This window comes from Hyposmocoma kahamanoa, unplaced genomic scaffold (genome assembly GCF_003589595.1).
Source record: "Hyposmocoma kahamanoa isolate Upper Pololo Valley unplaced genomic scaffold, ASM358959v1 202, whole genome shotgun sequence".
Classification (NCBI taxonomy): Eukaryota; Metazoa; Arthropoda; class Insecta; order Lepidoptera; family Cosmopterigidae; genus Hyposmocoma; species Hyposmocoma kahamanoa.
The window spans coordinates 13,988,877-14,013,299 of record NW_020653726.1 but is presented as its reverse complement, the minus strand read 5'-3'; the positions used below and the strand labels follow the sequence as shown (position 1 = coordinate 14,013,299).

The window sequence follows — 24,423 nt, the reverse complement described above, 5'->3', positions numbered from 1 at the left end:
AATTATATATATAAGCAAGCGCTCCTAGACTCCAACACAACAGGTAAAATTCTTTCGGTTTGAAATTTGTAGGCGTAGTGTTGCACCAGTCCGATTGGCAAAGACATACTTTGTATTCTGCATCGACGAGCCTAAAAAAAGAGATTCCTGAAAATGGATTCGTACGATATATGTGCTTACACATCTTTATAATAAAATAATTATGTACAGGTTTATTTGTAAAACATTAACAACCTCACAGGGTTATATTATTAATATCATAAACAACAAATTTTGCACCATGACTTTTTAGAAAACATAATAACTTTTCGAGTTCTTAGGTTTTCGCGATTGTTACACATAGGAAATGAACTTTTTCTGTCAACCGTGACCATGGGACCTGTAAAGGGCCCGAAACGTCGGTTTGTTTGAAAAAACAAATATACGCGATTTAAATCCGGAAAAATAGTTTCATTTCCATAATAACTTTATCAAATATAAACTTTTAAGATTTTGTTGTACTATCTGACACTTTTTAGATGCTTACTTAGTTGTACGATAGTAAGTTCAAACGCGCAAACGTCCTCTCTGTCGACCCCCATCCCAGCTCTTGCGTTTTGCATCGGACTAGTATTTTTGTGCTACCGCACAGTGTTATCATCGTTTAGACGGGGTAATAAAATGTAATGAATTATTAAATGTCATGAAACAAAAGTTGTTTATGTTAGTAATATAGTGCTTTTGCAAATAGCCCTGTGTACACGCTATGTACCTTCTCCGCATGCAGGTCATCGATCTGGTGGGTTCGGACATGGCTTTGGGCAAGGGATCCGCCTTGTTCGACAAGTAGCACCCGCGCTGCACTATCCACGCGTGCCGCGAACGAGCACGCCACGATCGCACGAAACACATTGGGTTCTCTGGAATGCATTAAATTATAATGTGCATATAAGGCAAAATAAGTGTTTGATAGAAGTGGTGCCTATCTATCAAGTAACATGACAAAGAAGTGTTGGCGTGATGCAGCTAGCTTTCAACACTATTATAACAACAATAATGTGCCAAACAATAACACGAATTGCCTGGTATCAAACTAGGTAATTCCTTGTTCACCGAGTGCCAGAGCAATGGAATTCACTTTGAAGCACTTCCCAGAACACCCAAACCAGAACCAATTTTGAAAAAATCATCTTCCTTATTTGTCCCACCGGGAATTGAACCCAAGACTCGGGACATACGATGCAAAATCAAACCGTTGCGCCATCGAAGTCGTCAAAATAAGTAGGTACCAACCTATGTAGAATCAATAAATACTTAGCCTCAATTTACATTGCGGCGGAATGGAATGGATCGGAAGCGTCAATTTCGTCTCGCTGCATGAGAATGCGCGCGCTTCGCTGGAATGCTCGAGCATTCGCGAGCTTTCTCGCGACTGTGCTTTGAGGCTGTAGTATTTCGTAGATGTTTGACGTCACACTGCGCCTGCCTTCGCGCCTGTTCCCACGGATTCGCAGGCGTCGCCGACAGCAGCTGCGGGATTTTCGCCAACTCGCGCGCATTCTCGAGCATGCGCGAGAATTACGCAGAAGACGCACGTCGTGATTTTTGGCTCGTATCTAGTTTGTACGTTACACAACTGATATCATAAAGTTCATTACGCTATGTCCAATATCATTTCAAAAATTCGTTTCCATTCCGTCCCGTCGCAATATAAATTGAGCCTTAATGTTATCTTGGAATACGGCACTTCCATATTACGCCCAATTTGTATACAATTTTATAACACTACCTAATTATACACAGTAAGAGATATGTATTTACGTAATAATATTAAATATAAGTTTCTCTGGTAAACACAAAGTTCTGAAATACGATAAACTCAGTACGGGTTGTAGAGACCTCCGGTGCAATTTTTTAGGTATTTGCGGCTACTGTTGAAGGGCAGGAAAGGCGGGGCGAATTCCCCGGCACATTGGCTCCATGAATGGTGGGTGGATGAGCAGTTGAAGCACAGCAACCCCAGTGTAGAGTTAAAACAACATGCCAGGACCACCCACAACAGTACTTTCGACATTTGGGCACATTCTGCGACGCCTTAATATATTCTACTATCCCAAATAATTATTGTCAGTTTTTCCACAGTATTTCAAACTTTATTTGAATTTTAGATCTCAAGAAGTAAATGTACAAATAGGTCTAGTCTACAATGTTGTGACAGTGACGATCTCTGAAGACGACGCTATGTCACTTGTCACCATATCAAGGTTTTAGAAACTCATATGACGGGCGCCTCTTTTTGTCAAGTAGAGGAAAAAAGTAGGTATCCGTGACCTACTATAAAAATCTTCGTCGAAAAACCTTTAGTCCGAAAAATGTACTAAAAAAACTTGAATCTTAAAATTCATACTTACCATCACCACCACCTCCCATGCAGGGTATCGTTAACCAGCACCGCAATCTTGTTATTTGTTTCTGACTTGGCTCTGATAAGCCTTTGAAGGTGACGAGGTCATTTCCGTGGGTCTTGTAAGAAAAGGTGCCATTATAGCACAACAGAGCGTCGCTTTTGCATGCGATACACAGCAGCAATAAAACAGCGTTTATGGACAACATGTCACAGTGACTTCGGCGTGACCTACTCGACGGCCCAATAAGGTCATTAAACACAAAACTTTCGCCTAACGTAAAACATACATTGTTAGCCGTTTCAAGTAACACAATGTTAGATTATTTTTCTACCCATACATAACAAAACCTTTACATAGGACTGTCTTATTTAACAATGAAAACTATTAAAAATGTTTCAATAATGTATTTTGTAGTTTTCATAAACTGATAACTATCCACTATCGGTGAGGTAACAACTCTTGTAGAACCATTTCTTCAAGTTATAATTCTAATTCACAATCTAACTGATAATTTGGGGTGCATCCAAAACATCGTTAATTATTGGATAATTATTATATTCGAAGTTATAAAATGCTAATAACTATAATGCCATAGCGGAAAGTCTGGTATGTTGGAGGCAGTATGTGTTGAATGCACCCAGCGCATTTTCAAGCGCCGCCGCACAAACTCAGGCGCACTTCACTTCACGACATAAGCAACGATATCTACATTGTAAAATCACAAAGTTCAGCAATTCAAGTTACTAGTGGTTGCACACTTGGACCCAAAATAAAATACTAAACATAAATATCTCAGCAGACAATTTAAAATGTCATGAAGTCGAGTAACAAAACATGTATTGAAAGAGGTTGTATATATGGCCATATTTGCACTTTTAAGGCACGCAGTGTGCCGTGAGAGCTTTCTAACCTTTACGAATACTATACAATGTGCTTGGAGACCATATTAATTTATCACCACGTTCCATTTCACTAAGTACATACAAGAGCATTTCGCCCACATACATTTCAACATTGGATTTATTAGTGTAACCAGCGCCGTTAACAAATAAATGTCTACCACCTACGAAGAGGACAGATAATAAAATATTATCAATATCACAATGTCAACATTATTTCGACAGTGACCTAATTGTATAGCTGTTACATACTGAGCGATTAAAGTTTTGAGTAGATAGTTATGTAGTGAATAAACAATTGCAAGGATTAGACGTATATCTAGTGTACATAATTTCCCACTAAAAAGATTTTGCATGTTTGAACATTAAGCAAGATAAAATGGCAGTGTTCAAAACATACTATGAAATATAATAAAAAGTAAATGCAATTATTTAGTGTTTTATGAGAATTGAAAAGTTGCAAAAAAAGTGGGTTAGTGGTAGTTAAATAAGACTAGAGGCATTATGATTTTGCTATTCAAAAATATTTTGCTGTCCCCGGCATTGTCATTAAATTTTCGACTATATATTTTTTTTGTTATTTTGAAATGTACATAACAACAATCACTTCGTTCAATATGTATAAATGCAAAAATACAATTATGATTCTATACTAAGAATTTTTACAAGAATCAGTGAAGCCACAACTTCAATATGAAGTAGATTCCTACACAAATGAATTACTTAATGTGCACATAATTGAACAAACATTTTACATTTGATAAAATAGTGACACAGTTTTCAGGAAGATTTAGAATACTACCAAATTGAATGAGAATTATTTACAACAGATACAATTTGGACAAATGTTCCCACTGGTACTTTACATGTTTCCTACCATAAGTAAACATAAACAACAGAGAATGTCTCATTATACAATCTAATATGTATGTGTGTGATGTATCAGGACTGAGATTTATGTACATGATGCACCTAGTAATGGCAAAAAAGTGGTATGCAGTAAGCTGGCTTCTAACGTAAACTAACGTTAAACTTCGTCGCTACGCGATTGGAGTCGGCGGCGGCTAGGTACAATTCATCCACAACGAGAATAGTATCTGGGGTAAAATATCCAAAAATGTCAACTAAAGTAAGACACCTAAAACTATAAAATAACAACAAACACATTGAACAAACAATTACTGAATTTTGAAAGTAGTGTATAATAATTGTATAAAATAAAATCCTAGATGGTGTGGACATGTTAACATGTTGCCAGGTGTTATTCTCGTTGCGTGGAGGGCGGGCGAGTAAGGCGCCCCGGGGTCGTGCCCACGGGCTTTCTAGCTGACAGCCCAGTCTAGCCCCCAGCGCTCGGACACCTTGAGTTGCGCCGCCGCCGCGTCCTTCAGCGAGAACAAGTGAGTCATTTCCAGCTCTGTCTTTGCGAGCATGATTGCCTTCTCGAACAGCTCTAACGAACGCCTTAGATTACCCCTGGAAATTATGAAACAATAATACATATAATAACTGTGTTATTAACATTTTATTTGCAAATGTTAAATTTAAGCATGTCTAATTGGTTGATTAATAATTCAACTGAATCATATATTATTTATTTATAATACATAACCTTGATTGTGGTTGAGAAATAAAATAAGATTCTAAAGATAAGAAAATCCTGCATCAAAAATTCTTAACGCTATATTGATATCAATAGGTGTAACATAAAATGATAAGAGTATCTGCCTAATGATAATGCAGTGTACTCAAAGCCAATAATAAAAATCAAAAGATGAACTAAACTTATAGTTTAGGCAGTAACTGTTTTAAATTAAGATTGGCACAGAGCCATTGACTGTAGCACAGATTGACTGTAGTTCTGAAGTGGTCAAGTTCAAATGGGTGACTGCTCAATCAAATAGTAATACATAACATTTGTCACTATTAACTAGATCAAATGTTGGACAACAGCAGACAATACCTGAAAAGAAATAGCAATGTCTCACCTTTGTACTTCAATAGTGCCTAGTGTTTCATAGGCAAAGTCACATTTGTCATCCATTTCAATGGCTTTGTTTATCAATTTCACAGCTTTATCAAAGTCTGTGCTCTTTTGTAGTTGAACCAAACCTTTGTGTACATATAATGTAGCATTGTTGGGGTCCACAGACAAGGCTTGATTAAAAAGAGACTCGGCACGGCCCCACTCTTGTTGGTCTGACAGAACTTGCGCATACAGAATGTATGCTTCAGGACACCTAGGGAACCGTTCTAATGCACCCTCAAAGTCAGCTCGAACTTGAGCCAGTGCTCCTACATTTTTATTGATCTGAGCATGTCTATAATCAGCATAGCATTTTTGAATGTAAGCAATGGAGAAGTCAGGATTCAATTTTACAGCTTTTGCAAACTCAGCAGTGGCTTCATCCATACGTTCCAACAACAAATACACTTGCCCACGGTGATGGTAGATGTCAGAATTATTGGGATCCAACTGAGCAGCACGGGCAAAGTCCTCCAAACAGCGCTCTGTGTTTTCTAGTTGTGTGAAAAGAGAGGCACGTTTAATTAAAGCATTGACTTTGACTTTAGTAGAAGCATCACTTTCAATAACTTTTCCAAGATCTTCCTGTGCTTCTTCATGTCTTCCTAGGAGTAGGTAGAATGTAGCACGAAGAAGCAGAGCTTCATTTTTGTATTTGCCATTAGCATTAAGTTCCTCAGTGCAAGCATCAACAATTGTATCATAGTCCTGAGCATCAAGTGCCTGTTTTGCTTTAGCAAAGCCACCTGAAGCACTGTCATCCAGTTGTATCTTAGAGATGGGGTCTTCTGAGAATGCAGAGAAATATGTTCTGATGAAATGCTTAGATGGCATCACTGGGCGGCGCTTGGCGAGTGCTTCCCGCGCGTGTTGCCTGCCGAGTGCTTTTAGAATACGATCAGCATTGACTAGGGAGCTTTGAACCTGAAATCTTTCAAGGATGCAGGCTGAGGTGACATCTTCAAGTGCCAACACAAGGTCACCGCTTTTTTCGGCAGCGCGTGACCTGCGTAGGAAAGCTTTGACATATTTCTCATTCAATTTCAGAGCGAAAGTACAATCTTCCTTTACTTGCTCCCACATCTCACGCTTCTCGTAGCAGGCGGAACGATTTTGGTAGAATGTGGCAAGATCAACGGGACGGTCAGGGGGGCAGGCTTCGATTGCCTCGTTGTACAGAGATATTGCTTTATCGTAGTCGCCTGCATGGAAGGCTCTATTTCCGGCTCCCTTTAATTTCATGGCGCGGTCGATCGCACTCTCAGCTTTTGTATTGTTTTCCTCATTGTCCAGAGATATGGTTGTCTTCGCTTTTAATTCCGCGACTTTTTTCTTCTCGGGATCTTCTAATCTATTTCTCAGATAAAGATAACCTAAACCGATGGCCAAGGGTGCACCGAGAAGTATGGCTAGCTGCCATTTGGGAAAAGGAGTGCTGCCCGTTGATGCCATGTCCTTCGAGGGTGTGTATTATGAAATGTGTACACAGCATAAACGATGCACCATTTATTTCACCTCAAAAAGATAGGTAAAATTACTATGTTATATTATTTTATGCCGCTTCATCCATTGAAAACTCACTTTCGGCAAAAGTCACACAATCCATAGACAAAATTTTGACATTTCGTACTTTTATTGCCAAAGCAAAGACAGACATTTTGAATGGATGGAAAAATAAATTGTGAGCATCACGTGAACATAGATCATATTTACGACTCCGTAGGTTAATTCTTTTCCGAAAAATCCCGAAAAATTGGAAGATTTTGAATACTATAATTTCGAAGGCTCATATTATGTTCTACGTTTAGAATTATCTTTTGAAGTTTTATTTAGCGTGAATTATAAAATAAACTTGTTCTAAAAGCTATAAGTACACAAATACAAGATTAAAATGATTTCACAACAGCGAAAAAAACCTTTTCATTAGAGATGAAACGGAAATCCGGTAACTATCCGGTTTTTTATTATCCAGCCGAATACCGAATAGTAGACCAATATCCGACTGTATACAGGATGTTTAAGACTGAGAAAAAATCGTATTCAGTACGCCAAATAAACTGATTTATTGATTAAAGTTAATAGTAATAGGATAAACAGCAACTACAAGGTCGTTGACAATGTGTTTATTACTTGCAACTGAAAAAATATCAAGTTAGATAACGTTATATGTTTAGCTAGTACTCAAATTTCAATGAAGGCAAATTATGGTGGATGAAGACCCGTTTTTCTGCATTAAGGCTCAACTCACACTGGCGAAGATTCGAAGCGTCACGAAGCGTCATTTTTTTCATATTCATCTCTATTTTCCCATTATTAAGGTACAAATTTGTGTCATGCAAATATAAAAGTCGCGTGCAGGTGCGCGTCGGCACGTGTCGCCGCACTTCGCCGCGCGTTACTTGGGCGCAATGAGGCGTCAGACGCCGACCACACTGTGATCCGGGCGCACTAAGGCTCAATTCATACTGGCGCAGAGTCGAAGCGTCGCGTCGCGTCCTGTTTTTCAACTACAACGCCTGGCGACGCGCGACGTCGCACGCATTGATAAGAAAAAAAAATGTCATGCCATTTAACAAATACTGACACAATGTTCATTGGGCTACTCTGTGAAACGGCTCCGGTAAGAAATTGAACTCCCGCGGCGTGCTGCGGGCGCGTATCAATCCTTCCTACCTAAAGAGTACTACTGAATACTATTGAATAATAATAACAATGAATAAATAAATCATTTATTTGGCATCCAAGGCCCATTTGTTATTACATACAATTTTAACTTAGGTACGCCTTACTAAAAGAACAATTCAATTTTCCTTAAATACTTTGATCCTAGCTTAGGACAGATAAAATTGAGTTCTAACATGAATGTGTAGGATGAAGCTCGCCGACTAAGGAACATTTCTCGGTACAGATCCCTAGCACGACTAACAACATAATTTGCGTACTATACCCTAACATAGCACCGCATCATGTCCCAATATTTCTCATGTGTGTTGTGATATGGCATCGTTACGAACGTTATTGCACTACAGTGCAATGACGTTCTGCTGTGTAGACCGACGACGAACGACGTAGAACGACGTTCGCTGTGTAGTCTATGTAGATCAGTGTACTGATCTACATAGGCTACACAGCGAATACACCGACATACCACGCAAAATTAATACGCGATGACGTCCCGTCTAACACAAGAGCGCAAGCGAACTAACCAACCGGGCTGTAGCGGGTGGCCGGCTGCAAAACCATGAGCAGAGGCCGGTAAGGGTTTGATTTGACCATGCAAGGCACTCGCTACGTTTTCGATGTGTATCTCGCGCAGAGTATTACAAAATGTTAGAAGCAGTATTTTCCTCGGAGAAAAATATTTGTAGGCAGTGTTTTTTTTACATATTCGGTATTGGTATCTGCTACTCAGTCTTTAAATATTTATCTCGTTCAACCTGTCACCCTGTATATGGTTATCTTAAACCGTCCCGTGAATTTATTTTTTTATTTATTACGCAATTTGAATACGAGGCAGTATGATCTTTAATCCTGACTTGTCACTTTTAGATGATAGAAAGAAAATTCAAGAAAAAAATTACTCTCAGTCTTGGCTGTATGGCGCATTAGTGCCTTTGCATTTCCAATAGAAAAAACAATAAGAAGCAGGAAAGAAAAGTTTGTGATTAGACGGGTCGTATTCCAGAACTCTGATGGTCGTATTCCAGAACTCTACTCAATGCTCAAGTTAGGACTTGAGTATGATTTCAAGCAGAGGAAATCAGACTCAAGTCCTTGCCATTAGGGTCGTATTTCCAGTGCTTAAAATCATACTCAAGTCCTGACTTGAGCATTGAGTAGAGTTCTGGAATACGACCCTAATCAATGCTCAAGTCAGGACCACAAAGTACTTTGCAAGTCAGGACTTGAGTATGATTTCAAGCACTGGAAATACGACCCTAATGGCAAGCACTTGAGTATAATTTCAAGCATTAGGGGTCGTTTAGAACTCTACTCAATGCTCAAGTTAGCAATTGAGTATGGTTTAAAGCACTCGAAATCATACTCAAGTCCCTGCCAATGCCATTAGGGTCGTATTTCCAGTGCTTGTCATACTCAGATCCTGACTTGAGCATTGAGTAGAGTTCTGGAATACGACCCTAAAAAAGATACTCGTCCTGACTTGAATATTGAGTAGAGTTCTGGAATACGACCCTTCATTGGTGCCAGATTAGGCGATTTTTGGCTACTTAGGCTACTTCGAGGGGTCGAGCGGGGATTAAAAAAGTGAACGGCGAATCGACGATATTTAGGCTTTTTTTGAAAAAGGAAAAGGCTATTTTAGGGTAATAGTCTGGGGAATTACAAACGTGATTGGGGATTTTGTGGTGAATGGAGTTACAAAACAAAAAAGTTGAGTATTTCTACGTACGAGGAATTAGGGGCATAAGAGAATTTGTATTCCCACAGCAAACAAATTTGCTTTTTTTGATTATTAGGCATTTTATGGCTTGGGCGAATACTAATTTCGCAGTCTGGCAACACGGTTCCAAATCCAAATGTTGTCGTAGACCAGTGATTCCCAAAGTGGTCCAGGTGGACCCCCAGGGGTCCACGGGAGACTTGCTGGGGGTCTACGTAGGCGTGAACAAAAAATGGGGGTCCATAAGATGTTAATGGGGGTCCACGAAAAATTATCTGCTTTTGATAGTAAAGAGCAAAAATGTAAGCATAGTTTTATAAGGGCCTACCTACATTGTTTTAAGTACATAACTAAGCAGATAATATTTTAATAAGGCAAGCGACTTTTACTTGTCCAAACTTGCGTATTCGATATTACGTACAATTTCGTGTACGTACATGTACAGACTTGCAAAGCGCTCTCCGCCCGACAATGCTTAATGCTTGTTCAGACATGAACTTGATCACCACTATAAATACTTGATGCCAAAGGCAAACTCATTCATTTGTTTCCGGAATTTCGAAAAAAAGGTTTGAGATAATTTATATCAGTGTTTGTTAGTGCCGGAGAAAAGTAAGTAAATACCTTTTTTTTTGTTATAGTACTTATGTATTTTGTTTACGTGTACTAGTCGGTTGATCACAACTGCTTGTATAGATAGGTAACTTAGGAACTTACAGATATTTTAATTGTCCTCTTTCGATTTGAAGACAAACACAGCACGTTTTATTCAATTGTTTTTTCGCGAGAGAAGCACTGCCTCTCTAAAAAGGCCGAATAAGCAATAGCAATTAATTTTTCAATTTTTCTTGCAAATAACTACTAATTTTATAAAACAGTATAAAAAAGTCACGTTTTAACAATGAAGGCGCAGACAAAAAATACGAAAATACATCATTGATTTGATGAAATGTTAGTTATCGTTTTTATGGACAATTTTGGGATTTCGACTTTTATTTTTTCCTACACAAATATGATCAGTATTCGATACTGAGTACACCCATTTTTATTTGTACTATTAAAAATTAGTGGTAATTTAGGTACCTACTTTAAAATTGATACCGTTTTGTGAAAACGTCTGTATTTGTCTTAGCGGTTATTAGTTGGCCCCTTAACAAGCCGTAATTCTATTTCTGCGTGCTGACAAAGGCTGCGGTGTGATACCTATATTCAGAAAAAAACTTGGTTACTAAAACATTCTTTTTTACAGGTAAGGTAACTGACACGAAACATGGCTACAGCAAAGAAAAAATGTCGACAATATAGTGTCGATTATTTGAAATATGGTTTTGTTCCATCAGAGGCAGACAAACAATTGCCCATGTGCCTATTATACAACAAAGTTTTGAGCAATGACTCTATGAAACCATCAAAGCTCGAAGATCATCTAAAAAGGTGTCATACTGACAAAACAGGTAAAGATTTAAAATATTTTCAAACATTGAAGGAAAAATATGAAAAGAGACCCACCATGCACAGTATGTTCGCTTCAACATCTCAAAGTAACGATGACGGCTTGCGGGCATCTTACAATATCTCATTACTTATAGCAAAATCTGGAAAACCGCTCACTATCGGAGAACAATTAATTTTACCCGCTGTTGAAGAGGTTTTAAAAACTGTTTAGCACAAATCTCCATTTGACGTACTAAAAAGAATTCCATTAAGTAACAATACTGTTCAAAGACGCATTGATGAAATGAGCTCTGATATCGAAAGTTTTTTGTGCGATCATCTGCAAAAAACTCATTTTTCTATACAACTGGACGAGTCAACGTTACCCGGTAATGAAGCATTATTATTGGCATATGTCCGATTTATTATGGAGGAAGAAATTCACGAAGAATTGCTATTTGCCAGAACTTTAGAGACTGACACTAAAGGCGAATCAATATTTAATGTTCTGAGTAATTTTTTTACGGAAAAATCGATTTCATTTACAAACATTATTTCAGTGGCAACAGACGGAGCTCCTGCAATGGTCGGGCGATATCGTGGGTTTATAAGTCATCTCAAAAGAATTATACCAGGACTTACAGCTATTCATTGCGTAATCCACCGACAACATCTTGTGGCAAAGCATTTAAGTGACAGGTTGAACCGATCTCTTCATTTTGTAATAAAAGCTGTCAACAAAATCAGAAGCAATGCATTGAATACGCGTTTATTTGCTCAATTGTGCGATGAAAATGATGAAGACTTCCAACGACTGCTCTTACATACTGAAGTACGCTGGTTGTCGAAAGGCGCATGCTTAACGAGATTTTACTCTGTTTTCGATTCCGTATTAGAGTTCCTAGAAAGTAGAGATCCAGATTTAAAAGAAAACTTGATCAAATTCAAAGCAGACATTGCGTATTTGACAGATTTGTTTAAAAAATTTAATGATATCAACTTGCAGTTACAAGGGGATAGCCTGAATTTAATAAAAACAAAGGGGATAATTTCGGCTTTTCTTGGGAAATTGAAATTTATGAAGCAAAACATTAGTCGGCGCGAATTCTCTCAATTTCCAAACTTGTCGCAGGTAGAATGTATTGATGAGGATATCCATACCTACAGTCAACATTTAAGTGCCCTGCATGATGACTTTAAAACCAGGTTTGAAGATATGCTGACGATGGATATACCACCATGGATCATAAATCCATTTGAATTTGATGAAACGGAAGTGGCCAATGTTGTATTACAAGAGGAGCTGCTCGAGATAAGCACCAATGAGGAGCTGAAGGTGAAATTTAGAAAAGGCTACCAAACATTTTGGCTGCAAGCAGAAATACCCGAAAAATATCCTGGACTGTGGGAAATCGCAAAGAAATTTTTAATAGCTTTTCCCTCGTCATACCTTGTCGAAAGGAGTTTTAGTGCCGTTACAAACCTCTTAACAAAAAAAAGGAGCAAATTAAACATCACAGAGCGGGGGGATTTGCGATTATTGCTCACAAAAATAAAGCCAAACATTGATCGTTTGCTGACACTTCGTCAAATACATCCTTCCCATTAATTAAAATTATAACCTGAACCTTACCTTATTATTATTTTTTTCTTGTAATTCTATTCTTTTAATAAATAAAATGTTATAAAATGTACCATTTTTCGTTTTTATTTTACCTATCGGAATATAGGGACAGAACTCAAAAAGACACAATTTTTATTTTTTGGCGACTTTAAGAATGTGGTAGAAATGTAGCAGCAGGGGGTCCACCGACACCAGTAAAATTTTGAAAGTGGTCCACGAGAAAAATAAGTTTGGGAACTACTGTCGTAGACAGGCTAGACAGTATTGTGAGTAGTGTTCTGTGGTATAGAGTCTCTATACTCTGTCTATGCCAAATGTCGATTTGACGTTCAATTTAGGTTTTATAGGTTAATGCTTTAGCAACTAATAGTCTGTGATAGGTTATATTATGGAAATGCATTAGGTTATTGGTTAATTATCAGTTATTTATTCTAGAATCTGTAGTCATTGAATATTTAATTAGCAAAGAACATAAATTAGAATAAAGAAGAATCTATACAGAAAATCAGAGGACCAAATACATTTTTTTTACATTTGACTCTTAATATTATTATTATAATATTTTTGAATACTTTCGTTTCCAGATAAACAAAATAATTAGCCAGTTTCTCTCAAGTATACATTGTAGTTTATACTGAAAAACAGAACATTGTTGAGAAAAATGTTTTCAGCCAAGTTAAGAAAACTAGTGAGTACCACATTTATTTTGCAATGAAATCTGCCCCAACACTATTTAAATAATATATTATTTTTTTCTTAATGCTTTTCAGATACATATCAACACTATTTTAATAAATAGAGTTACCAGCCAGGCAGCACCGATCACTACTTTGCAATGCCAACAGAAGAGATTTAAAAGTGATTTATATGAACCTGATTACCTAATTGTATGTGTACCAAATCATAGTTACCTGATATTTCTTCCAATAGACTGTTAGTTTATGATAATGTAATATTGTATACATGCATATACTTCATGCTATTTGCCATCAGAAAAAGCTGAGAACACAGCCTTTCACTTGCTACAATCCTAACACATCTTTTACCTCATCAACATCCAATGCTTTTCTACACATTCACCAATAAAGCTGTCGACTTTCAGGGTACTATTCAACTGACCTTTCTATAACCTCCTAAGGCCCAACAAAATGTAAATACTACATGAAATGATTCAGACCCAGACTATATTATTCCTATGATCACATAAACGCCTACGGTACATTATAATGAAAATATCACATACGGATTCAGTGCTATGTATTCTACACATACCAATGTATCTACAAAAATATGTTCTTCATACAAAACGAGGGCTTAGACCTAAAGCATGTAATTATATTTAGTACATTCTAATGTACATTGGGCGTTTAGTGCTTTTCCCATTGTAGTTTGCTGGGTCTTAAGAGGACAAGACATCCTGAACTGTATACAATTAAATTATGATATTTATTTTGTTCAAATCCAAAATTCTGTTTAACCCAATACAAAGCTCTGCAACAAGCACATTAGACAGGTTCATAAGATCTGCTGACTTGCTCTGTAGTTCACTTGGAAAGAGCAGTGGCTCTGAGCACCAGATGCTGGTTCTAGTTCCGATAAATTGAAGAAATTTTTCTTTGTGTTGTAAAATGGTATGTAACGGGCTGTTACACCAAACCATACCATATTGTTGTACTGCAACTCAATGTCCAAGCGCCTATTTTGCGTGTAGTGGGTGCAGAATCCTACTCGTGCCACCCAAGCTCCTCCAAAAATCACAGCACCCTTGTGGGTTTTTGAAGACTTTGGGGAGCAACCTCAGCACTCCAAGTTATTTCGACGCCGGAGCATTACAGTATAATGTGCGCGGCGGTTTCCTCCCTTGTGTTGTATCTTTGTACCTATAATAAATTGAATGGTACTCAATTAAAGTAAATTAAGCAAAATTTATAACAACATACATACAAATTCATTGAAACACAAAAACAGTAGTAGACTAAGGCTCAATGTACACTAGAAATAAATACAAGTGCAAAAATATAAAAATAAAGTACTGAATATAACTATATACGCCAGTGTCTTGAATTGGTTACAGTAAAATAGAAAATACTATACACTAACTTTTCAACTTTGTTTCACAGGTGGGCAAATGCCTTTGAGAAGACTGTTTTTGTAGATGATATTTTTTTTTAATGTTCCTAAATAGTACAATTGCATACAAAATAAATAAGCTGATAGTAAATCATAATTAACAGAAAAAAAATATTCACCAGAGCAGGGACGAGGTCAGTTATGATAATACAAGAAATATAATATTGTTATTTTTACTAAGTAGCAGGTTGTCAAAATAAAGAATGGCTGTGTGTATTAACTATAATATTTTTAAAACATTTCTCGTCTCAAATTTGGTGAATAATATGGGTTGGGTTGGCTTGGGTTTGGTATACAAAAAATACTATTTCATACTTATGTACAGCCAACAGCACATCAAGCTACACATTGATGATTTTCGAACAAAAATGTGTAGTCTGATGCGCTGTTGTCCATACATTCACTATGTTAGCATTGTGATTAATTTATCATAACTTAACCATTTACTTACAGAGCATGGAGCCAGATGAGCCTGTGTACGACTGTCTGAACTTACAGCTGAAAGGCTATGACTTTGCTCTCTTAGAATCGGCGCAGAGTCAAATCCACAGATATGCTGATGTCATGGGCATACAAGTTGAAGAATGGTATATATTTTAGAATATTTATATAGAAAATGGTTGTACAGGGTCAAGAGCACGTCAAGTTTGACACTTAAGATTGAAATCCAACTCTATGCTGCTTACGATAAGAACGGTCCAAACGTTACGTGCTCTTGACTGTACAATCCCGCTCTTGTGGCGGAATTGTTTTGGTAGCATATATAAGGCTTTTAATCTCGCTGTATCTCCGCGTCACGAAAAATATATCGCGACATGGTGCGGTCTCGAAAAACGAGACTCGAGACTATTTCAAGAATTTGAAACCTACTTCCATACTTATGAGCGCATCAAAACATGATATTTTTTAAATTTAAAAAATATTATGAAAGTTATTTTTTCACTTTTATATAGTGGGCACAGGGTCAAGAACACGTCAAGCTTGACACTTAAGACTTATGTCCAACTCTGTGCCGCTTGCGATAAGAACGGTCCAAAGTACAAAATGTCAAGCTTGATGTGCTCTTGACTGTACGTAAGAAAAGTACGTTTAGCAAAGTTTTAGATAGAGACTCCACAGATTATACTAAGCTCTACTTAACGTGTAGCCAGCCGTAAGCATGTCCATGTAAGCGGAATAAAAATTGACTGTTATTTTAGTAGATGTTTAATACTTTTTAAATTTTGTGTCTTAAGTCTCAAACAGCGCCGGAGCTAGCCCATGTAGCGCTCGGGTACAATTAACACTCTGGCGCCCTCTAGTAGGCACGCCATCAAAATAGAATACTTACACTTATATCCCAGTGGATCGGAAATTCAACTATAAATGATGTTGAGAAACAATAGCCCATTTACTTGGCGCCTCCAAAGACATTGCGCCTGTGTGCGCCGCACAGCCTGCACCATAAGTAAAGCTGATCTCAAATGTTTCGATATTGTAGTGTCTGAAAATATCCGTCTCGAACACAGACATACTGGTCTCGAATCTCAAAAATCCTAAAAAATTATAGACTCGAAATTTTCGAGGCCGAGATTCCCGGTCCCGGAACGAAAGCCCTAATAGCATAACAACATATTTATGTCACATAAAAACTATTACGAACAGCATGTTGCGTGAAATATTATATTACGAACACTCATTCATTCATTATAATCATTGTTAATTGCGGTTAATCACTCGTTTATCGCGTATCTACAATTAACAATTAATCAATTTTCAATCTTTTCAATGGTTTTGATTAACAATTAACTATTAAAACTGACAATTATGATAAATTTATAGGGCATATGGATAAGTGAGTGGATGAGTGAGTGGGTGAGCGAGTGGGTGAGTAAGTAAGTGAGTGAGTGCGTGGGTGAGTGAGTGGGTGGGTGAGTGAGCGGGTGAGTGAGTGAGTGTGTGAATGAGTGGGTGGGATAGTAAGTGATTGGGTGAGTGCGTGTGTGAAAGGGTGAGAGCGTGAGTGGGTGTCTGGGTGAGTGTGTGGGTGATTGGGTGAGTGTGTGGGTAAGTGAGTGAGTGGTTGGTTGTGTGAGTGGGTGGGTGAGTGGGTGTGTGAGAGGGTGGGTGAGTCAGCGAATGAGTGAGTAGGTGAGTGAGTGATAGAGAGAGCATGTGAGTGAGTGGGAGAGTGTTGAGTGCGAGGGTGAGGGAGTGGGTGGTTGAATGAGTGGGCGAGTGAGTGGGTGCGTGAGTGGATGAGTGAGTGGGTGTGTGTGGGAGAGTGAGTGGGTGAGGGCTTGCGCGAGTGGGTGAGTGTGTGGGTGGGTAAGTGAGCGAGTGAGTGATTCAATTGAAATCAATTACAATTAAATCAATTGCAATTAAAATCAATTCAATTTAAATCAATTGCAATTGAAATTAATTGCAATTAAAATTAATTGCGACGTTAATATTGACTTTAATTGCAATTGATTTTAATTGCAATTGATTTCAATTGAATTGATTTTTTAGTTTGATTGATTTTCTGATTGAAATTTAATTAATTAACGCCCAACACTGATTATGAAATATTGGAGACAAATTATTAACATAACGCAATTTGGAGATAAAATAAAAAATAACGGAATTTTTGAGATAATACTATCTGTAATGTTAGTTGTCAAGATTTGAGATCTCTAGACTAACTGGAAGAAGAACTGATTGATATTTAAATGGTCGAGTATGGTCGAGAATATTTATCAAAACGTAGCTAAGAACCATCCCGTTTTCAAATAACAAAAACCACTTTGAGACCAGTCCATCTGTTTGGGAGCTACAATGCGACAGACATTTATAGACACAAAGGGTTCACACTTATAACTCCACTCGTTTTGCGCCGGGAGCTAAAAACACAGGGTTTTTCAATTTTCAATTCATAAGTCAAAGATGAAATGTTATTAACATGTTTTATATTTGGATGCAAGCACTTTAGCCATATGGCTAATCCATATGGGTTATGGGGTTGCTGGGACAGTCTAGACAGGTTATTTCTAAAATACTAAGAACCAAGACTGTAAAGAACAACCTTTGGTCGCTGACTTTTTACAAAAGATAATTTTATCAAAAACAAACTTGTGGGTACCGTTTGACTACATTAGGTCTGTTTTTGACAGTACGGTAGTAAGTTCAAACGTGCAAGTGTTCTACTTTTGATTTTTACCGCATTGAATTATCACATCACCGTTAGTAGAGCAGGGTTTCTTAACCTGTGGTCCACGGACTCCTAAGGGACCCGTGTAATGAATGCCGGGGGTCCGTGGCGAGCCTACCTAACATAATGGGACAGTAACTATCACACTTACTATTCATATGTAATTACTAACTAAAGTTTGATCGCAAACAATATCAGCTAGTAAAAACTAAACCTAGTTTTTTTTGTTCAGAAAGGGTCCGTGGGCTCTTTGACAATTTGAGAGGGGTCCGTGAAGTCATGAATGAAAAAAGAGTTGTTGTTTATGATGTTAGTGAACTTAGTCCTGAAAGGTTGTTAGTTTACTAATAACTCTGTAAAGTCGTTTAGTTCCCCATGAGAAACTGAGTCATGTGTCAATCCTGTCGCACATCTTTGGTATTTTACATTGCTCACTTTGCCATTATTATTCTTACTATGCAGTTGGGCGACGCCGGCACAAAAGTTAAAAGTCCAGAGATTCAAGCCCGGCGGGACAGCTGTTGATGCAGAATATCACCTCAACATTTATGAAAGAAATGTTCAGGTAAAATTACACTACATACTGATTTATTATCAAAGCCATTTTCAGCAAAAATGGCCAAAATTGTAACGGTCTTTCTAAATTAATCCATGACTTCGCAATTTAGTAACCTAAGTAAATATATATAACGACCTCCGCGGTCGCACACCGGTTTTCTCGGTGTCGCCATCTCTGAGGTAAATGTAGAAAAACTTTTGTATATTGTCTCGGGGTCTGGATGTTTCTGGTACCTAATGTTGGGTACCTTTCCGAACAATTTTCTGAAAAATTGGAGAATATTGGAAAAATATAATTCGAAGGCTCATAATTATATTCTTCGTTTAGAGATATCTTTTGAAGTTGTATTTAACGTGAATTATAAAATAAAATATAGCTAAAAGCAAGTTACAGAAAAACGAAATTTAAAATGACTGGGCAACAGCGAAAAAAGCTTTTAGCTCCATGGTTTTCGCTCAGTAGTTTCAACTTCAACGTCAAATGTGGAAAAATATCCGGAAAAATATTCATTTTTCAAAATTAAAATTTTTCCATGACCCAACACGTGGTACCATCGTTGTTTCCGTTTTCTATAACACATGCACTTAACTTTCGTTACTTACTTTGGGATCGGAGCAACGTATGTGATGTTGGATATTGGCTGCGTGGCCGAACGGTTATCATGCTGCACTGCCACGCAGAGGTCCCGGGTTCGATTCCCGGACCGGGAGAAATATTTGTATGGCCCAAATTTATTTCTCTCGTGAGCTTGGGTGTAATTTGTGGTTGTCTATGTGTGTGTCCTTGGTACCCGTGATACAGGGTTTCTCTAGTGCGAGGCCATAAAAAAATATAATAAAAACCACAACATTAGAAAGTTTTTTATTATGTTTTCTGTATACTAGTTGCAACAACTACCTACCATTGGGTACAATCCAACTGTTACTGTGACTTGGATTTGGTTCTGTTGTACGCTACAAACCTAGTAAAAGAAGTGAAATTTACTCTGAGCTTTTTGGCGAGTTTAGTGGGGCTTGCCGCGAATGTAATTCCATGATGGTTAATCTCTCCGCGTCACGTTAACTTTAATGTTTACACGTTTTTCGCAATGTCTCAATTAGTACACATTCGCCCTTTCTTTTTGTAAAAATTTCACACCTTTTGTAAATTGGAAGTAGATGAAGGTAGTGAAAAAATCCTACATTTTTATTGTACCTGTGTATTAACCCCTCCATCACTCTGCCATCATTTGGTTTGATGCGTATATACTGCCCTTCCATATCGCGCCATGTCAGTAACAAAGGATTCAGAGCTTTGTAATCTGTTATCAAATAAGTACTAACTTACTTACGGCAAAAAAGTCTTTAAAAAACAAAGATCTGCAAAAAAGAAAAATTTGTAAGGTCCGCTGGTTCGTTTCGTAGCTTGGTTGTGAGAGGCACGGTAAGCTGAAGGCGCTGGTTCGAATCCAGCCGGATCGAAGTAATTTTTCTTAGTGTTCGATCTTTGTATTAATAATTCTAACAAACTAGTGGAATAATTTCACAAAAAATAATTGAATATCATGGTAGTAAAACATTGTGATATTTAACTTAATATTACAAATAATTACTTATTGTTATTTTATTCAGGTAGTAGATGTCCCTGGGTGGGCGTTAGGCTCGCTTCTTCGTGTTTCCCGCGCCATACTTCCCGAAGGTTGTATTCTAAACGTACACGAGCATACACCTGACCACGAAGAAATCCGATACGTACCCGACAACCAACTCATTGAACTCCAACAGCAACTTGAAGATATGGGAGGTAGTCGTGCTAGCGTAAAGAAGAAGAGAAAATAAAGCATGCCATGTAGTTTTGTATTTGATGATAATAGGGTGCACTTCAAGAAGAAAACTGCTCATCTAACTAGCTAGAAATTGACTGTTCATGAATAAAAATTAACTGTTAAGAGAGTCTAATCTAGTGTAAATAACAGCCAAAAATCTTTTTTCTATTATTAAATAACTCGTCTCATAAGACAACAAACCCGTATAATATTGGTCGCCGGATGGCGAAACTGAACTACATGCTAGTGAGGTAACTCTTCCAACTGACAAGAAATGGAACAAATGGATGGGTATGCTAAGCTAACTCTGTAGTGCGGAGGCCACGCTTGCGTCTATAGTCACGAATCCCAGGCCACACCGTGAACGAAGCTAGGTAACTTAGCTTAGCTCACGTAGTTGCATGCAACCAACTATGCCAGCTAAACTAAATTAACTCACGTAGTTTCATGCAAAGCTAGGCTAAGAAAATACGTAGTAAGTAGTGACTATGGTTTCGTGTGGGGGTGAAGGGCGGCAGAAGGGCGACATATAGTTTAGTGAGCTCGGTTAGCTTAATTTACGGTGTGAACCGAAGTATGAAAAGATGCCCCGGCTACTTGAGCTAAGCTAAGTTAGCTTAGTTTTGTTCGCGGTGTGGCCTGCGCATGCGTGCCATGCATATGTTTTTGCTCGCTAAAAAGTTATCACGGTAACGTGGTGGTCACGCTAAAGGCTTCGTAATTGTAAACGAATTATTGTGCAATAATACAAGATGTCCGCAATACAATTTCCAGACCAATTGACTGAGGACAACAACTTTCTCTACTACTACAAGTATGTTAGCAGTAAGTTTTTTATGCTGACATTCTTTGGAGCTAATATAAGGGGCTCAGCTTCAAAATTGTGTAAATACTCCGACACCAATTCTTCGTTCCACACCGTTAGGTATGTAGACAGACAGACGTCTAACCATTCCGAGAATAAGGGTCGAAATAAACAACGCTAGTCCGACTACGCTGCACGATGTTTAGCGGCTTTGGCGCGCTAAAACCCTATTGAAACCGTTACCCGAGCGATAACTTGGTATAGTTGACGAAATATTATTTGTACCGATTCGTCTTATCGCTTCAACTTTAGAGTACAATAGGACAAAAGCCTGAACCATCTTGGTAACGCACGTGCCACTTGCATAGTGCAAACAACTAGTTTAAACACTTTTACACATTGGCATTTAACTCTAAACTTGCTAATCTTTATGCGGAACACTAATTTTATTGAATTAGTAAGAAAAAGTTGGCTGTCGTTATTTTACGAAGTAAATAATTCAAAACTAGAATTCAGAAAAAGCATTAAGCGCACCCATGACTCATACGATGGACCAAGATCATTAAGTCCATGCACGCTTTGAGTAAAATAAGTGTTAATGGTTTTTTACTGTATTGTAATATAAAGGATAAGGCGTTCCAAGAGATAACATTCATCAGTGCGATTTATATTTCTTCAACTATACGCAGCCCGAAAATTCGCAAGTCGACGATAGCCATTAATGGTTGCTTATACCTGCGTGTATCGTATCATTGTGCGAAGCTTCGTGACGATGCAGACGCAAGTGCGGCTCCAGCATTAAAGGAAATTATTTAAGTAATCGCTGTACTTTTATTCCTTAATCGAACTTAATATTTTTTTCTTGTTGTTGATATAATATGTCACACTAATAAAATGTAGTTCATGGATTCGTCTTTGAAGTACATCCTAGTACCTACTTTGTAGTAATTTTTGTATTTATGTTATACAAAAATTCCCGCGCCTGGAACGCTTCCGCGGCGGAGTCATCTGTTAATTCAACTGAAATGTAGTGACGGTTTATTTACGTTTTTGAGTCAATTTGCATACTTACTCGCCTACAGCGACTTGATTGTTAAATGTATATAGATGAATAAAATTGTTTTATTAAAATGGTGATGTCATTAGTTTTATTATAAACAATTCCTAAATGTTGACTTGGAATTTTCCGAACGATTGGGCAATTGCAATCCTTCGTAATTTTATGCATTTATAATTCCAAATCCATAATATGGTAATTTATAAATAATAGCTGAATAAGTTTTATAAACGACGCGCAAATCGAATAATTTATGTTAGCAATAAATTTTAACTTGAGAACCATTCACTAATTTAAACAACAAAATAAATATAGCCATAAGATGAGTATTAGTTATTTATTTGTTGTTGTACCATGAAACAAAAGACTATCTAACTCTAACTTTTGCTGAGGTTAACAATAAGTACCAGTTTCTAAACTCTGACGATAAGTTTTATGAAAATACAAACGGAGTATATTTAATCCAAGTAACTCGTAAAAATGCAAGAAGCTAACTCCCACCGGATAACAATGACAACATAGTAAGTTATGTTCCAAGGTCAACTCCATCACCAATAATTTGCGTTTGCGGGAGGATCTGTTGCGCAAGCGCAACTGTAGCGCGATAATATCGAACCGCGGTCGGACAAAGCCAGGCAAGCGCAAACCGACAATCACCGCTGAAGGATATTTAGTTACTCTTCTTATTTACGTGTACAAGTATAATTATTTGGTAGAACGTCATCTTGCGTAATTTGTGAGAATTTTATCAAGTCATATAGCGGACACTACGCGTATGACCTTCACTCGCCTCTCTCAAGTAATTATTATTATTCTAACGTACACCGGTTAAGCGAGATACGTGGGTAATATTAGGTATTCATCAATATACCTATGTTTAATCGTAGCTGCATTATTTAAACGTGTATTTCGAAATTATTTTAAAGTAAAAATAAAGTTAAACTTTTAGTGTTTATGGGTGTAGTTTTTAGACAAATGACATCAAAATTATTTATTTTCATAATAATATTAGCAAAGTAGAGTAAAATACCTAGGTAGTTGCTGGTGGCAAGTTTAACTATTACCTAGCGTTACATTTTTATGCTTTGACCTAGCTATTATGTTGTACCAAAGATTACAAAAAACTAATTCATAATTATTAGGTTTTTGCTATAGTTAACATTAGTATTGAAACAATTTTTACGGATCTAAATATGTGAATACAGGAGTCTTCTATCCCACAAAATAAAAATAACACTAGATGCCGATATGAGGAAAACAATGTTTTTTCTTTGTAAGTCGCCGTGATAAGGAACATTAAAAACTTAAATCAAAAATACATTACAAAACAAAATTACAATTACATATGTATAAGGTCTGTCAGCAAAAAGATTTTCCAAAAAAATGGCGTATGTTTGTTTTTTCAAACAAATCAACGTTTCGGTCCCCTTTATTAGGTATCTTGGGCACAGCTGACGTGTGTGAAAATTTATTTTTTATTTATAAAGCATTTGCTTCAGAGCCATCAGCTTAAAGGTAACAAATAATCAAGAAACGCACAACGTAAACTAAAAATTAGTTCGTGTAAAAAATGTAACTATTAAAACCCGCCATTTTTTCATTAGTCACGTGTGTGCAAACAAATATACGCGACTTAAGGCTGTATTCCAGAACTTTGCTCAATGCTCAAGTCATGACTTGAGTATGATTCCAAGCACTGGAAATACGACCCTAATCGAAAAGACTTGAGTGTGATTTCTAGTGCTTTAAATCATACTCAAGTCAAGATTGCACTGGAAACACAAGCACTGGAAATACGACCCTAATGGCAGGGACTTGAGTATTTTTTTATTTATTTTTTTTTTTTTTTATGACATTAAGTAACGGGACGAACAAGTCGTGTGCCTGATGGTAAGCTACACGCCTGCCCATAACAGTTGCAGTGCCACCAAGAGCTTTAAATTACAAAGATCTTGGGGGCACTGCCACTGCGCCCGTCACCCTGAGACATAAGTTGACAAGTCTCATGTGCCTGTAATTTCACCAGCACCCTTACCCTTCACAACCGGAACACAGTAATGTGACCATTACTGCTTGGCGGCAGAAATAGGTAAGGTGGCAGTACTTCCCTGGACGAGCTCTTTC

General features: G+C 37.5%; 2 protein-coding genes across 2 annotated transcripts; one reads left to right on the top strand and one right to left on the bottom strand.

Moving 5' to 3' along the window:
- Positions 1 to 28: 28 nt before the first annotated feature.
- LOC113226943 (mitochondrial import receptor subunit TOM70) lies at positions 29 to 6,797 on the bottom strand. The gene is made up of 4 exons (XM_026459759.1): positions 5,275 to 6,797; positions 2,391 to 4,762; positions 752 to 899; positions 29 to 147 (listed from the first exon to the last, which is right to left on the bottom strand). Exons 1-2 carry the CDS (start codon positions 6,762 to 6,764, stop codon positions 4,609 to 4,611), a joined length of 1,644 nt encoding a protein of 547 aa, XP_026315544.1. The 5' UTR covers positions 6,765 to 6,797; the 3' UTR covers positions 29 to 147; positions 752 to 899; positions 2,391 to 4,608.
- A 6,559-nt stretch (positions 6,798 to 13,356) lies between these two features.
- LOC113226995 lies at positions 13,357 to 22,090 on the top strand. Its single transcript, XM_026459846.1, has 5 exons — positions 13,357 to 13,460; positions 13,543 to 13,659; positions 15,356 to 15,489; positions 18,537 to 18,639; positions 20,244 to 22,090. The coding sequence occupies exons 1-5, from the start codon at positions 13,434 to 13,436 to the stop codon at positions 20,448 to 20,450; spliced, it is 588 nt and encodes a 195-aa protein (XP_026315631.1). The 5' UTR covers positions 13,357 to 13,433; the 3' UTR covers positions 20,451 to 22,090.
- The last annotated feature ends 2,333 nt before the right edge of the window (positions 22,091 to 24,423 follow it).

Coding starts and splice junctions, on each gene's coding strand:
- LOC113226943 (XM_026459759.1), bottom strand. CDS start 6,764: ATGGCATCAACGGGCAGCACTCCTTTTCCCAAATGGCAGCTAGCCATA. Junction 4,763..5,274: donor GGCACTATTGAAGTACAAAG/GTGAGACATTGC, acceptor CATAATTTCCAG/GGGTAATCTAAGGCGTTCGT.
- LOC113226995 (XM_026459846.1), top strand. CDS start 13,434: ATGTTTTCAGCCAAGTTAAGAAAACTA. Junction 13,660..15,355: donor ATGAACCTGATTACCTAATT/GTATGTGTACCA, acceptor ATTTACTTACAG/AGCATGGAGCCAGATGAGCC. Junction 18,640..20,243: donor TTTATGAAAGAAATGTTCAG/GTAAAATTACAC, acceptor TATTTTATTCAG/GTAGTAGATGTCCCTGGGTG.